This window comes from Taudactylus pleione, unplaced genomic scaffold (genome assembly GCF_031769625.1).
Source record: "Taudactylus pleione unplaced genomic scaffold, aTauple2 ptg000398l, whole genome shotgun sequence".
Lineage (NCBI taxonomy): Eukaryota > Metazoa > Chordata > Amphibia > Anura > Myobatrachidae > Taudactylus > Taudactylus pleione.
In genome coordinates, this window is record NW_028284800.1 from 4304863 (window position 1) to 4321857 (window position 16995).

The 16995-nt window shown below is 42.5% G+C and overlaps 1 protein-coding gene across 1 annotated transcript in view; it reads right to left on the bottom strand.

Annotated features, from left to right (window-relative positions):
- Positions 1-13345, bottom strand: part of ACVR2B (activin A receptor type 2B) — a 191055-nt gene extending 177710 nt beyond the window's left edge. Inside the window, exon 1 of the mRNA XM_088446409.1 lies at positions 12754-13345. Coding sequence (XP_088302535.1) covers positions 12754-12805 — 52 coding nt within the window. The 5' untranslated portion in view covers positions 12806-13345. The remainder of the gene's footprint in view (positions 1-12753) is intronic.
- Between the last annotated feature and the right edge of the window lie 3650 nt (positions 13346-16995).

The following is a 16995-nucleotide window of genomic DNA, read 5'->3' on the forward strand; positions in this document are numbered from 1 at the left end:
TCAGTAAAAGCCCATTTCTCTTCAGCCTAGCAATTCACAAGATTGTTATTTTCATAGACAAAAGTACAGCATTAGTGCATGAAGGAAACACTACTATTACCTGCGCTGTGCTAAACTTTAGGTTAGGATGTTTGGGTAGATTCCACATAGGATATAACAAATAAACAAGATCAATATGGTGAGGCGAAACCTATTTAAGGGGGCAATTCAATTCTGCACAATGTTGAAGAGCCCCGAGAAGTTGTTCCCGGAGCTATACAATTGACCGCGCTTTTAAGTTCGATTAAAACAATTTAAGTCGGAGAATGGCGGTTACCACGCCTTATGCTGGGTGTTTTGTCGCAGTAACCGGCATTCTCAGTCTAAAGTGCCGGCTGCGAGGATGTTATTGCTGCACTAAGCCAGAAAACAGCATCGTGGGCGGCACTTAACCACTTAACTGATGATTTTTCCAGCAAAACCACTCAGAAATTGCCGGGTATGCAGGAGAGTCTGGGGAGTCAGAGGAGATCTAGTCTGACCATGTGTAGAACAAATTTCCTCTTCAAAATCTCAGTGGGGAGGTGCGGTCACACCTTGTTAGCTGAATCACAGCTGGCTGCATTCGCATCCCATACGGCAACGTCAGTTAAGTCGGATTTCTGCAAGCAAAAATCCTGTAGTCGAACTTAACAGCGCCATCAATTAAATAGCTCCAGAAACTCCTTCCCGAGCTATACAACATTACGTGGAATTGGACCAACCCCTAAATTACTGAGGTACTCAAGACATGGAGTTCATCATGTTGGCGGTCCTCCCAAGAGTTGATGATTAATGTACTCAGAAAGTGGAGATGCAAATAGAAAAACTTTAAATGTATAAGGGTTGTTATAAATAAAATTTTACTTTCATTAAACACCACTAAAATAATAAATAAACACGTAGATTGTGACCATGTTCAAACATGGGCCCACAAAATTTGTGTCTTTAAAAGAATATTGTTAATTGATTGAGTGAAAATATTGTGGAAATTGTTATAATGTGGTCTCTAATATATGAATAATGGGTACTATGTTAGAGACCTCTCACTTCAGCAATGGAGTACACTTGTGGGCTTTTAATAGTACATACAGATTAAAACTATGAATATAGATATAGATATATAGAGAGAGAGAGAGAGAGACAGAGAGAGAGAGAGAGAGAGAGACAGAGAGACAGAGAGACAGAGAGAGACACTGTGGGTATCATACAGTAAAAATGTTGTATAGACCTGGGTTAAAGGAGTTGGTCCCCAGCTTCTTATATTTATATTATAAATTATAATCTGACAAAGTGTTAATGATATTCCACTAAAATATATTTTTTATAAGTATGTAACAACTGTTTAAATAGCCAACTAATTCAGGAAATATTTAGAATTTCTTATACATGGGTACAGTTATTTTCCATAGCGAGGCGGCTATGTACTATCATACAGAATCAATTAAATTCTAAATTTGCATTGATTCAGATGTGTAATTCAAATAGCAACCTATTGCTCCTCCTGAGCCGGTTTAATCTTATACAAACATAGGGCTCAATCCAATTAACTCGCCTCCGCACACGAGAGGGACGAATTGCCGCTGAAACGACATGTAAACTCCAGCAACGGCAATGGAACTCGTCACCTTTGTGGCCTTATCTTGCCCCAGGTTTGTGGATTTTTCTACGCAGCCCTATGGGGATGCAAACGAAAATACTCAAATCCAGCGGCATCATAAATGCAGCATATAGCGAGTATATCACGGGTAATTGGACTGAGTCCATAGCGATAAACTATCAGCAAGCTGGTTAGTCTGAAAATAGTTGTTAGAAAATCTATGAAATAGATACAGTTGAAAAATGATCTGTGACAATATAGAGAGATACAGTTGGTCTATGCAATCACACTTGTAATTTTCTAACAGCTAGGTGGCTGTCCAGAAAAAAAAAAACACATAAATAAGAATAACCAAGGTATTTATAACTAAAGAGAAATATGCAACATCACCAAGTGCAAATTCACTGACTGCAAGGAAATTTATATGCACACAGCTGCGTGATCTCTGTCGGACATATAATAGAAATTATAATTGCAAGAGGCACATTGGTAAAATAGTAAACAAGATAAGTATCACCAAAAATATAAAAAAAAATAGTGAGATGTGGTCAAAAAGGTCAAAAGTAACAACGTTGACATTCATGTTAAACACACAATGTCGACAGACATGCATCACATTAAAGCGCTACTCTTTCTGAATGGTGGAGGGCATAAAGAAACAAATTGGTACTAATATGGTGTGATTAGAGACCGTACAGTCAGCACCAGTAAGGTGCAGTTAGTGCTTCTGCTTTCAGCTGTCTTACCAGGGCAGAAGACGACAGATGAGAGAGCACCAAGTGCTGGTGTTCCTAGAAAGTAAGGATAAAAAGGATGCCTCCACTGTAAGATGTTAGATGGGTCCTATTACTAAATAAAGCATTGCTGGGCTCAAATACTTCTTGTAGCGGGGAGGACAGCTCATGAGAATAAAAGGAAGTAAAAGATTGTACCCATGTAGGGTGACATGACCTTGTTGCATATAGCCCAAATGCTGGCTAAGGATCTTGCGCGTTTCACTCAGAGATTGTTCACATATCAGCCAGACTTTGTAGCAGGCAGGAGGAATCCTTATATCCATAATCCCCACCGACCAGTAGATAGACAGACAGTTCCTCCTCTCACATTCAAGAGTGGAGAGTAAATAGGAAAGTATAAACACTTAGGGGCATATGTATCAAAGCTTGATGTGATATAAAATTGTGAGATATATATCACCAACCAATCAGCTTCTAACTTACATTTTGCAGGCTGTGTTTAAGAAATGATAGTTTGGAGCCGATTGGTTGGTGATATATATTTCACAATTTTAACTCACATCAAGCTTTGATACATATGCCCCATAGTACATTGGTTGTTATGCAACCAGTTGCCATTCTGCAGTGAACATATCGCTATTTAGCACTGCTGAATTGGAAGTGCTGTGAGCTTGTAGTAAATTATTAATCACTAAAATATATGTAGCTGCGTGGTAGGTATTCAATTGTCAACATATCTTAATAGTATCATTTTGCAAGGTATTTATTAAGTCCAATAATACATTGGTTGCTAAGCATTCGCTCACCGTTCTGCTCTAAGGAGGTGATTCAACTGTTTGAGAGAATTAGCTCGCGTCTAAAGTGGCCGAGAGCTAACTCGATTGTTTGTGCACCAAGTCTCGTGCTAGTTGCGACAGCTGCATTCTTGTGCTCTACTACATGGGATTAGCCTTGTTAAGTGGCTTCTCTCATACTATGTGTTGGGTACTACAGTTAAGGCTCGCCTGGCCCTCATGACCAGCCCCAAACCTCTTCTTTATGAGGATTTATGCTCGCACCTCAGGAGGGTGTTGGCTGAATTCCACAATAAGTGCAGCCTAGTGCTGGTTGCCAGAGACGCCCCAGGCCACTTTAGAAGGGAGCTAACTCTCTCAAACAATTGAATCGCCCCCTAACTTTGCAGAAATGATGTAGTGACAATTATTTAAAAATATAGCTATTGGATGTTTGTAACATCGTAAGATGTAGTTTATGACATGATCGATATACATTTGTCATACATAGGTAGGTTTTAGTTATTAATTTCGTAATGGCAGAACTTGTTAAAATCAATAACGTAAGTGATAAAGTGTCCTGTTATAAGTTGTATGATTGATAGATAGATGTGTAGAAAAAGTGTAATTCTCTTTAGCTAAAGCAATTTATACAGTTAAAGTGTATACATAAATTAATCTGATAACAGTGATATATATACTATATATCATATATGGTACAATAAGTGATCAGGTGTATTCCTATGTTGGTGAAAACTAGTATGATCTTAGGTATGTGTGATTCTGTGGGGACCATTCAATTGTCTATCACTCCTGTAGCTCACGTCTATTTGACTGGGAGCTATTCAATTGTTTTGTGCAGGCTGCACTTATTGCATATTTCTGCTTGCACCCTTCGGAGGTACGAGAAAAAAAAACAGAGCAAATTAGGGCTTTGGGGAGGGTCACGAGTGCTGGACGTGCCTTAACTGCAGCTTCGTCCACATTGTAGTGCATAGTAGTCCACAAAACATTTGTTCCAGGCTGTTGTGTAAGCTTTGCACATGAATAGGAGTATGAAAAAGAAAATAGATATTTAATGCTCCAGTATTCCCTAATCACATGCCTAGAAGAAACATTAATGTGGATATACAAGACTTATAAATGCCTCAAATATGTGTTAATTAGGTTTCAGTGCAAATGCCTTTGAAGACCTGAATTTCTGACAATGTTGTACTCTACAGGGGTTTAAACAGAGCTGGTTGGCAAAATAACCCCAAAGTCATATGTTTAATATATATTTTAGATTTTTTTTTTTACTATTATTATATATGTAGGTTACTCTATTAGAGTAAATTTATTCTGCAGTGCTATAAAATCACGGAGAACGGTTTTCACGTGGCCTGGTTCCCAAACAGCCAAGTCTGTTTCCAATTTAGCTGCACATAGAGAGCCATGCTAACTAAAGCTCACATTTTAAAACCGTGTGAGCTAAAATTTGACCAAACAACAAATAAATACAATCCGGTCTACAAAAGCCTTCGGTTACATAACCATATGGCATTTCATACGTCTCTTTTAACACAAGTAAAAACACACCAAAACAGGTATACTTTCAATACATATTTTTACATAAGTTAAACATAATTGAAATGCAGCAAATGCACAAAAGTGTAAGATTAAAACAACTTTAAAAACACATATAAAAGACATAATTCATTCACCAGTGTGTCCTGTACCTTTATTTTGTTGATTTTGCTAAATAGTAACCAGTTAAATCTATATATATTATTATTTTTTAATCGTTATCTAACAATTGGCCAATAATGCAAGAAATTCTACCGACATCACTACATAGAAAAAAAAATTTGAGAATATTTTCCACAAAGAACAAACAATTAAAACCATTAATATTGGCATAACACTTGTCCCTCCTGGAAAATGACAAGAGATGTCTTTAAAAGCCTTCTTTGCCAGTTTAAATGTCAGCGACAATATGCCAATTCAGGAATGCACAATACACCGCACATTATGGTCTGGAAGAGATTATTCTTTATACATTTCCTTCCCACAATATTTACAACATTTTAGTAGTGATAATACCACTGAACCACAAGTCTTGTAGATACGCCAAAAATCAGCACTGGATAAAGCCACATCCTGCAGATAAACAAGACACTGAGCCAAATGAATATGAAAGTTTTACAGTCAATTACATTTAGTAGAGAGGCAGAATCATCCTTATTTACCATTCTCGTGTGAGGGGTGTATAATGGAAATTGATTTACTATCGATTTGTGGCATGCGGGAGGTGCTATATTGGGATTTACAGCACGTGTAGAGCAGTAGCTCACACAAACTTTAGTAAAACGTAGTCTGTTGCAGCCTGTGGTAGGTGGTGCTTGCTCTGTCAGTGCCTCTTCTACTAGACAAGCTGGCCTCCCCTCCTGTTCCACCTCCATCCCTAACAGAGGAGGCCCACTTAGCGTTAGACCCTCTCATTAACAGAGAGCCCACGTTGGTCTGCATACCCAGCGACGCCTGGACCTCTGGTGAGTTAGTCCTGCTCAGTCAAAGAACAGTAAAATATTCTCAACAAGGTCTTTGGCCCTCACTCAAAGGCGGTCGCAAAATTCGAGCAGTCGCTCTGAATAAGTGCGGCCTCCTGGTCGCTAGCTAAGCTGTGGGTTACCACCCACAGCTTAGCGACCGACTAGGGTGAAGGTCGCAATGGTCAAGACCATCGCGACCATCGGGGCTTGTGACGAGACCCGAAGGCTGGGTCTCGGCAGCTGCAAGCCCCAGAGAGCTTCCTGCTCTGGTCGAGCAGGAAACTCCCCACTGACATCACTGCTGATGTCAGTGTGGCCACCCACAAAACGGCAGGCGTTCCTTAAGGAACGCCTCCGTTTGGGAAACCACCCCCCCGCCACGCCTACAAAATGGGCCGAGCTGTCGATCAACATCGACAGCCGGCCCTTTTGTAGTGAGCTCTGGAGCGAGAGAATTTCTCTCTCGTCCCGGGGCTTGCACACGCACAGTGTGGCCGCTGCACGTGCACAGGGCCTAAACATCGACCCGATTGCGAGCGCTCAGCGCTTGCAACCGGGTCTGAATGAGGGCCTTTGTCTCCAGTCTAAGAAGGATTGACTTTACCTGTGCAAGCTAGCCTAAAAAAATATTTGACAGGGAAGTTACTGACATTACTTAGTACCGACCTATTCCGTTTGTAAATGCTAAAATGGTGGTGGCACGCCGGAAATTTTTTTGGCTTGTAATGTGTAATGTTGAACGTCTGGGATGCTATTTATCAAGACTGTGCATTCATTAGAGTTCAAAGAGGCTACATCATCACCACACAATCAGTCCATAGGTCAGCCAAACAAAGATGTCTTCACCCTGGCAAATGCAGTCACTATTTTATTCCATAAAAGTACCTAATTGCCTTGTTAATATCAAGTTGGCATTTAAGCAATTACTGTTTCTATGTACATTTTTGCTTAAAACAAAGCATGGTTAAACTATTTGATAGCTTCAAAAACACATTCTGGCCAGCAACATGACTAGCTTTGTGTCACACCCAATACAGAGCCGGATTAAGAAGGGGAAGGAAGCACAGGAGGCAAGTACCCCTAGGTCCCATTCTCTCAGGTGGCAGTCCCGGCCGAACCTTCTTCAAACAAGCTCTGGCACTATTCTCCGGTGACTATTCTGCTAGTTTCCAGCCTCCTCCATTCTGCTTAATCAGCTGCTTTCCACAACTCTGTTATAAACCAAACAGAATTCAGTACAGCGAAAGTGACCAATAGAACAGCAGTAGGGCGGGTGTAAGCACCCATGGGAAGGGTTATGCAAGGAGATGGGAAACAGAGAACAGACGTGGAAAAGGGAGACAAACAGGGTGGTAAGCCAAAGAATTGCCTTGCTGCTGCTGGTGGCAACAGTTGGAAACAAACAGAATCGGTTCCCATGCTGTCTCAGAGGCGGCTTCGGAGTCTGGATGCTGCAGCAGTACAGGTAGGACAAGGAGGAGGAGACACACACAGCAGGAACAGCCAGGGGGGGGGGGGGCAGTGCTGGCAAGATGGGAAGGGCTACCCTGTTTTAAAGTTCCCCAGGCCCCCCAAAAGGCTTAATCCAGCCCTGACCCTCTAGGAGTGCACAGGAAAAATAACGGATTTGAGCCGACTGTAAATGGAGGGAATATGTACATGGCCGAACATCACTGGGTGGAAACCCTGGTAATAGCCGTAAAGTGCCTCTGGAGTTGTCGGGTGAAGACTCTTTGGTGACGATTCAATTCAGTGGGAGTTGAATAGCGCTGGGAAGTTGGTCCCGGAGCTATTCATTTCAGTGCTCGGTTTAGTCCGGTTCTCTCTGTGTTTAGTCGAAAGATCCGGCCTTCTCCCAATAAAGTGCCGGCCACGAAGTTATCAGGGCCGCGCTAAGCTGGAAAACAGCCTGGCGGCCGGCACTGTAGTCGGATTTCTCATGAGGGTGCGAGAAAAAATCATTTAGTTGACCCGACAGCGCGCTGAATTGAATAGCTCCGGGAACTCCCTCCCGGCACTATCAACAGTGCACTGAACTGAATCAGCCCCTTTGTGACCAATATATTCGCTAACTTTTCACGATACTCCATAGGGGTGCGCAAAAGGATTAGCAAAGAATATCTTCCAACGTGTGCAGACAGACATCTGTCCATAGCCTTCATTTATAAATTCCGAAACAAGGACACCAAAAATACCAAAGCACACACAGGAAAACCAATGAATAAATACAGTGCTGAATAAAAGTCTCCTAATGACAAGCAGTTTGGCTGCACACCTCCCAGCCGCCTTAGGAAGCACATGTGTTTGATATAACGCATGCTGAACACAGTCAGGGCTTGTTTACAGTACAGCAGTAAAGCATGCTCTGAGGTTACAGATATTAAAATACTCCATCTCGTGTTATTCCCGGGATTGGAGGATGCACGTGAGACAGACTGTGACATAAGCAGCCTCTGTGATCCTAGTGTGTGTAAATATGATGAATCACAGCATAATTCCTTCACTCCTTTAAAAAAGTCAAATAAAAGAAAAAAAAATGCTGCTAATAATAGATACACTTGTTAAAAATACAACTGATCGTTGCTCTCAGGCACTTGCAATTTCTGGTCCTGAGCGATAACGGCTGATACATATTTTTATGGGCAAGACCCTGTTCTTAAAGTTGCTCGTACACACACACACAAAGAACACGTGCCACAATTACTACATGCTGCATATTTACAGTTAACAAAGTGACATAATGTCATCGATTTCATAACAGGCTGCATTGTCCTTGTATCCTAGCTAGTTCAGTCAGCCGTTCAGGGAACAGACCTTCATGAACAATGGGGAAGAGAAGAAATGCAACCATTTAGATTAATCATTTTGTAAAGAGCAGGACAGTCCACCTATGCTTTTTTTTGTGGGCCTCAGATTTTTGAAAGCCCATGGGGACCCTTCAATTTGGCGCGATTCGATGCTGGGCATCACATATATTGGCCATTTACGGTACCACATACATAGCAAGTTTTCCTGTGCACCTCTAGATGCTAAATTTAATTCCCCATACTAGACTCTGGTGGATAACATGCTTAACACTATACAGCCCATGTACTCAGTTCTCCTGCTAACATTAGTTCATGGTTAGGCATCATGTGGCTTGGCAGCTACTGTGAAGCCTATGGAATGGCATTCTGGGACTTGTAGTTCCATAACATCAGGAGAGTGGCAGATAGCCTACATTTTAAAGGTATCCTAAAATGAATCACAGAACCTCCCTTTGAATGTAAAAGGGCATGATTCTGAGTACTACTGTTACATAGATATATGGTATAGACTATGGATCCATCATAAAGCTTAAAGATGATATAGGGCCTGATTTAGCACGGATCGCAATTGCAAACGCAGCTGCATAATCGCACGCAAAGTATCTGCGAAAATATGCTAATGCCTGCCACCACTCAGCCAGCATAGAGACATCCACTACTGCCTTCTCACATCTGTAACACCTCGCAGTCCTGCGTATACATCGGAGCATATTGGCCCCTCACGCACAATTACAACAGGTCTGACCTGTCTCAGAATTTGCAAGTCTCATCGCACGCAGTGAGTACTCAAGCTGTGTAGGCAATCGCAGTAACTAATTTATGCACGACTATGTAACGGCATTCAAACGGACAGGCACGCCTGCGTTTCTGCAACCACTCCCCCGTCACCACCCCCAAACGCTCACGGCCTGTCACTCACTCTGCGATGAATTCCACAGTGCAATCGCAGTGCATGCACAGTACACCACAATCGGATGATCAGCGTACGCGGTTGGAATCCATGCTGAATCAGGCCTATAGTTCGGTTCCAATCAGAAATCATGTGATTCAATAGAGCCAACAGAATAGCTGCCAAATAATAATAGGAGTACCCCTACACCTTTACACCACTCTAAACATCTTCCCTGGCCTGGTGGAAATACCAGTGATAGGAATAACACTATTGTTCTTACCAAATAAACTTACATTTACTAAGGATTGACCTAGCACAACATATTATTCCATTTTGGACAGAGGATAGATATTTTAAGGCAGTATAAAAGTTACAGTCTACAACATTCATGTATATTCTCTCTTGTGCATGGGCAGCTGGGACTTGAAGATGTGCAACTTGTTGCCTCGGTTTGGATTGCAGCACATCATCAACAGCATAATACAATATAAACTGCCCTTTTTTCAGCATCAAACAGAATTTCCAAGGTACACCTTCAATCCCGCATACTACGATTTAACACACGATGGCATTGAGCAGCACACAGATCCTTAAAGCCTTGAATATAAATATGTGACCTCTAACAGAGAAAGGATATAGTACATTGTCACCACACAGGACTATTGATAATGTGTTTAGCACATTATATATGACAAATACAATGCACACGCATGTATCCTTGAGATGGTTTATTAAAAGGAAAAAAATTGTCAGTTTTGAACTTTGAATAACCTACAGAGAGGACTAGTGGGATTCAAAGTGGAAAAACTATTTACAGCAAAGTCAGGGAACAGTAACAGACCACAGAAAGCACACATGTAATTCATATCCCATACAAAGCTCTGTCATGCCACTTTACCTGAACCTAGTTATCAATGAGAATATAAAAGGCACAAATCTTATTAATTGTTAATTATCCAAGTATAGAAAACACTACACAAAATGCATATACAGTAGTGCCTATACTCACTTAATGTATACATCACCCTGTCAAAATACAAATGCAGCAAAAAATAAAAAATGTTCTTAAAACTCTGTATTTGGATAAACATTGTGATCAACAATGTTACAATTCTACGCTATAAATACATGTTTACTTCAGTAACTTCAATACAACGCAGACTGCATTTAAATGTAACAAAATAAAAAACAAATAAAAAATATAATTTTAAATATTCCTTGTTTTGCTTCAACATCATTTGTTTAGCTGCCCCATCTCCTGGGGGTATACGGATAAAATGAGAATCATGACAGTGCCAGGTTGTGTGTATGTTATAAACAGTGGCACTGCATTTTTAATGAGAACACTGAACAAAGAAAACATCGTGGAGGCAGCACAGGGATGGTGGATGGAGCAATGCTGTTCCATACACTTCAGCTGGATTGCCACATTCCTAAACAAAAAAAACACATTCCCTCCTGCCACAGGAAGCACCAGCACACACCCTAATAGACCAGCTTATTTATATTCACTCACAGGGTGAAGTAGAATACACATTTAAGGAATGGGTGGGCACACAATGCCCTTCAACCAATACACACTGCCTGGCATGCATGCAGCAATGTTACACACAATGACAAAGCCATGCAGTCAGCCTAGACAGCAAACAAACACCGAATGAAAACACAGAAAAAAAAAATGAATATAATAAATGGTCCACTACAGATGTAAGAAACAAATGCTGTGCATTGTGTAGTGTTAGCCCCTTTACCAGGAACCTATAATACCAAGAGGGTTTAATTATGGACCTGATATCTACTCCCTCTCAGCAATATGGGTTTGTTCAGCCATGTCTTTCAGTCCTCTCAGGAAGGAAAGGTTACCATGGCTCTGTCAGATAAGGACATTCTTAGTTTCACAGGGATAGAGGTTAACAGATTCTTTGCCAACCACAGAGGTGATCAGTTTCTACCCCCACCCCTCCCCCTTAAAGCATCATAACAAGGTGGAAGCTTCCCCCCTCCCCCAAATCAGATGTGGACCACTCTCTAACCCAGACTCTAGAGACATTGCCACTTTGGAGGTGTAGACTGCCCATGCATTGCAAATTTATATATATATATATATATATATATATATATATATATATATATATATACACACACACACACGTTTCTTTTATTTAAGTCTTATGTGTATTATCTAGTCACTGCCATTTCAATTTCATACTTGCAGTCACATCCTCGTGTTTCCTGCAATGTTACAATAAAACCGTATACTACAGGGGTTATGTGAGGTTTAATAAGGACAGCCGATGCACTACAGCAAGAAATGTCAGCCACAGAGCGGCTCCGCCGACAGAGAGCATGATACAGCAATGGATCTACACATTACACAGCATATACATGCATGCACCCTGCACACGTGTGTAGAGGACACACACCACCCTCCAAGTCAGCTCATGTGATCACCAATGATTGGAGTTAGACAATGAGGGGCCAGTACAGCCAAAATATTGTGACGCTAAGCATAAAAGGGCACATCTAAAATCGACAATGAGATATATATATATATATATTATATATATATATACATACATACATACATACATACATACATACACACACGTAAATAGACATTATATAGAGACAGTCAGACCATGCTCAGCACGTTGCATGCATGGAAGTGATCAATGTGTACACACTAGGGAAACCTGCACATCCTACAACCTCTAGAATGCCTGGGACTGTTTGTGGGAGGGAAGCTTTATTTTACTACAATGTACTACACATTACCAGTCACAAATCAAAGCCAAATGAGTCATCTCATAAAAATAGCGAGGCCTGGGGGGCATCACCAGTCACCACACTCCATCATTACCAGCAGAGAGAGAGCACGCCTGGCCTGGCACTTACAGTCACTGTCCTACTAGCCCCAAACCATCACCCACCTCCTCCAGAGGGTACATGGAAGGTGCCCAGCAACACACTGCAATCGCAAGGGGCAGCCCCACATTCCTGCCACACTTCCCCGAGTGTGTTTAGGCAGTGATCCACTCGTGTCATAATCTGGGATCTAGCTCTGCAAATAGACTAACTGCACGTGTGCACTGGATTACAGGAAAGGGAAGATCCCAAACACGTGCGATGTACAAAGAGCCATTCCAGATCCCTATAATAAAGTTCCTCCAAACACACCAACAAGCAGGAGAGCTGAACTCGGGGGAGTGGGTGCCCGCAGCGATGCATGGGAGTGCAAGTATAGCATTACACACCAGTTACCGCAGTCACTGTAGTACATAGGAAGGAGTTTGCTGAGCAGGGGAAAGTTATGGACACACAGAAGTGTAAGTACATGGATAGACTCAGCACCATGCACATGGCAGTGCCCCCTCCCCGGCTGGATCCCATCTTACCTGCACAGAAAGTTGCCAGGAAAAGTGTACAAGTCAGTGCCAGAGTGCCCATATCCCCGGGAGCTGGAGGGCTCACAGCCCATACAACATAATCAGATACAATCCCATCCGCCGGAGGTCATTCCTTCACATTGGCAACAATGTATCCTCTGCAGCAACTGTGCCAGTCCAAGGGGAGAGGGGATCACCCACGCGTGGGCAGCTTTTTCTGTGAGTAGGGGGGGGGGGCGTGTAATGTTGGATCCGTGGGAATGAAATGTGTGTGAATCTGGAGCACAGGCAGATCAAACAGCAGCAGTGACTCCCTCTACACGGGCTCCACCTTCTGCAGCAAGCCGATTACAGAGGGAGGGTGAGTGGGAGGGGGAGGCACAGACACACAGGAGCCCAAACTTCACTGTGTGTGACAGATCCAGCAGGCAGGAAGGGGGGCTGCTGGCTGGGGGTCTTAGGGCAGGGGATGGGACTTTGACGGGAGTGCTCTGTGCAGTGGCTTCTTAGCTTCCAAAATACTCCCAAAATTCTGAACTCACTCCAAAATGGCTCCTTAAAAAAAAAAAAAAAAAAGAGAGAGAGAGAAGCAGATAGGAGCCAGGAGGGAAACCCGGATGTTTGATACAAAGAGAGGGAGGGGAGCAGGGCACGGCCCCCCAAGCATGGGAAAGGGGGGGGAGGAGTGGAAAGGCGATTCCTGCTTCCTAATTGGTTGAATACACTGCTTGTCACTGGAGTGGAGGGCTGAGTACTACTAGTGAGACGAGGGGGAGACAGCTCACTCTCTCCTAGACAGTTGCTGCTGGAGAGAGTTCATGACATGTAGGGGGACTGCATGTGGGTACTGGAGACACCTGGAGCAGGACGCTAGGGAGAGGGGGTCACGCTCACAGCATGCACCCTAGAATGAGTGCTGAGCAACCTCCTGCAGATTTCAGGCAAGGGTCCCTGCGCCCAGGGGGTTATAGCCATAGCAAAGGGGGTGGGTCAGACACGACTTGTGTTGAGGACTCGAGGGTAAGCAGAGAGTAGCATCTGGAATTTGGGGATGGGGAAAGGTCACTCGGGAACACAGTACACGCAGAGAGCACTGCACACACGTGGGATGGGGCTCTGCACACAAAGCCTAGGTACAGTATGGAGACTCAGTGACATGAGAGCTGAAACCTGGCCATAGCCTCAGTCACATTACTGGAACGCTATTCTGTGGCTCTTTGCAAAATATAGACCCTTTTTTGGGATTTCATTTAGAGCATGGGTCACCCTGTTGCTTTTCACTGGCAGAACGTAAAGCAGCAGCTAATTCTAGTGCAGTGATGTCACTGATTGATGCGATAAATGCATGTAGCCTCCTTGGTATGTATTATATATGTATATGTGCACACAAGCCTGGTCTATTAGGTTGCTGCAGGCGCCTGGTGTAGCGTGCAGTCTGATTTGTAAATCATCCTGATGGTTGCAGCAGAGCTCCTTTTATTCATACTAGGCATAGGTAAGGAGGAAGGGGTTACAGGTGCCCAGTAGGAATTTTGTTGGAAAAGACAATTTTAGAACCTCCACAAACGAGAAACTGCATAATGTTACTATTAATCTTAAACTGAGTTTATAATTCATAGTATAAGGTGGTGCCCAGTCAAATTGTACCTTTAAATACCAGCATATAGTATAGGCAGGATGTTGCATATGTCTCCATGTGATTACTGGGAATGTGTTGATGTATTTTAAAGTGTGAAATCTCTTCTACTTATGGTGTAGGCTTGGGATATTAACCTGAGAGTGACACTCTAGGGCTGTGTTGCAAGATGAATCTAAAGAGTGCCTTTCATCAAAAGCATTATTTGTAAAAATGTAAACATCTAAAAGTGTGTGTGTATGTATATGTGTGTGTTAATAAATATATATATATATATATATATATATAACACACACTCTGTAGTAGAAAAAAACAGGAATGGTAGTACGACATATTCCAATACATGTGAAGCTGACCACAAAGTCTCCACTTTCTATTCAGTTCTACACTAAATATAATAAATATTTACATGATCGTTGATGTAGTTTTTAAAGGTAAGGACATGCAGAGCAATAGCGTTGCACACATAGGGAATCACCTAATAGAAGTTTGATAATTGTAAAGGGAGGGAAGTGACAATAAGGGATAGGTCACAAAATCAATTTTTATAAAAAAAAAAAAACTAGGACATATTGTGCTCAACCACAAATAACTGAAAAAACCTGGTGTACAAGGTGATGTCAGCACATTGTACAAAGAGATAATATAGAGCAGGAGTTGGAAACCTGTGCCACTCCCTCTGCTGTTTAACTACACATCCCAGAAATCCTAGACTGTTTTAGCATGATCTAATAGCAAAATTGTGCAGTGCATGCTGGGATGTGTATTGGAGTGCCACAGAATATCTAAAGTAAGTGCAGTAGATTGAGTGTGTATGTGTGACCTCCTGAAGGTATCCTCTGATATCTGGCACCAAGACATTAGCAGCAGATGCTTTAAGTCCTGGTGACATCTCTTACACAGGGAAACGACACACCCAGCCATCCATATGATTTAAAAGAAATCGTGATTCGTTAGACCAGGCCACTTTATTCCATTGCTCCATGGTCCAGTTCTGACACTCACATGCCTATTGTAGGCGATTACAACGGTGGACAGGGGTCAGCCAGCTGCGATGCACTTTGTGTTCTGACACCTTTCTATCATAGCCAGCATAAGCTTTTTCAGCAATTTGTGCTACTGTAGCTCTTCTGTGGAATATGACCAGACAGGCTAGCCTTTGGTCCCCACACGCATCAATGAGCCCAGGACCCTGACGCCGGTTCACCGGTTGTCCTTCCTTGGACCAGTTTTGGTAGGTACTATCTACTGCATACCTAGAATAGCCCACAATACCTGCCATTTTGGAGATGCACTGATCCAGTCATCTAGCCATCACAATTTGGCCCTTGTGAAAGTCACTCAGACCCTTAAGCCGAGTACATGCTACTAGACAATGTCTAGTGTGTAACGACCTCGCTCGTGACAGAACCCGGCGGAGAGCCGGAATTGGCAAGTGCATACACACTGCTGCTGACGATATCGCTCATCGGACCTACATGTCAGTGACATTGTCCATACACACTGTACCCCTGGGGCCTATAGCTGGTTTACAGTAAGTAATGAAGCACTGTTATATGCATTGTGGAAAAATTATATTAAGCAATGTCGTTAATGAAAAATAATTGCTGTAGTTAAATTGGGGGTACATGTAAATGGATACTAGTATATTTTGGGTTTTGTAAAATGCAGAATAAAATAATTTAAAAAATCCTGATGCAGCCTCCTGCAATCCTAAAAACACCTGTCCCATCCATAGAGCACCCCAAAATACCTATTCCAGTACTTTAGCCCAATTTTCAAACAGTTTTTGCATTTTCACCCTAAAAATTACATGGCTTTTTTAGGGTATTTAGATTTTTTTAGCCTAATTAGTCAAACTTTTTTGCCTGTTTTTGTCTATATGGAGTATTCGCTCAGGCAAAAACATCCTGGAATTGAATAGAGCAAAACTTCTGAAAGTGGCGAAAACCTCGCATCGGGCTTTTCGCCTCTAATTGAATACGGGCCTAGGAGTCTAAACATCAGTTTCCTTGAATACAGAAGAAATGTTCTTAAAGGTCTTCGGATGCATAGTCTGTCTCGACATATATCGGCTGAACATGATAAAACCATCAAAGTGCTAACTATGCAGGGCATTGAACACATTCCTCCAAATTCTAGAGGTGGCGATAGGTACAACTTAATATGCATGAGGGAAGTCTTCTGGATCTTAAAGTGGTCCTGGAGAGGTGGTGGAACGCCTCTCTCCTGCCGCCTACTCTCTTCCCCCCTCCCCAGCCCCGCCTGCTGTGCTAGTCTGACAGACCAAAAAAAAGCGTGAAAACTGTTATTTACATACACACTATTGTGTATAGGAAATTGTAAAATGAATGGCTGGGGGGGGGGCAGTCTAGGCTCACAGAAGGTTTGGGGGCTTTGACAGTGTGAAATACATTTTAGATGCTTTTTAGCACTCCTGCCATCAGACTATAATGATAGATCACTTAAAAAGAAAAAAGTAGGCAAGCCTCTCAGTCCCCCCTACAATGCATTCCCAAACACCCGCAGAGGTGAGGCTGATGACGTGATTCTCGCTGAATCGCGTCATCATTACCACTTCCCCTTGCTCCACAATGCCGGAAATATTGGCATTG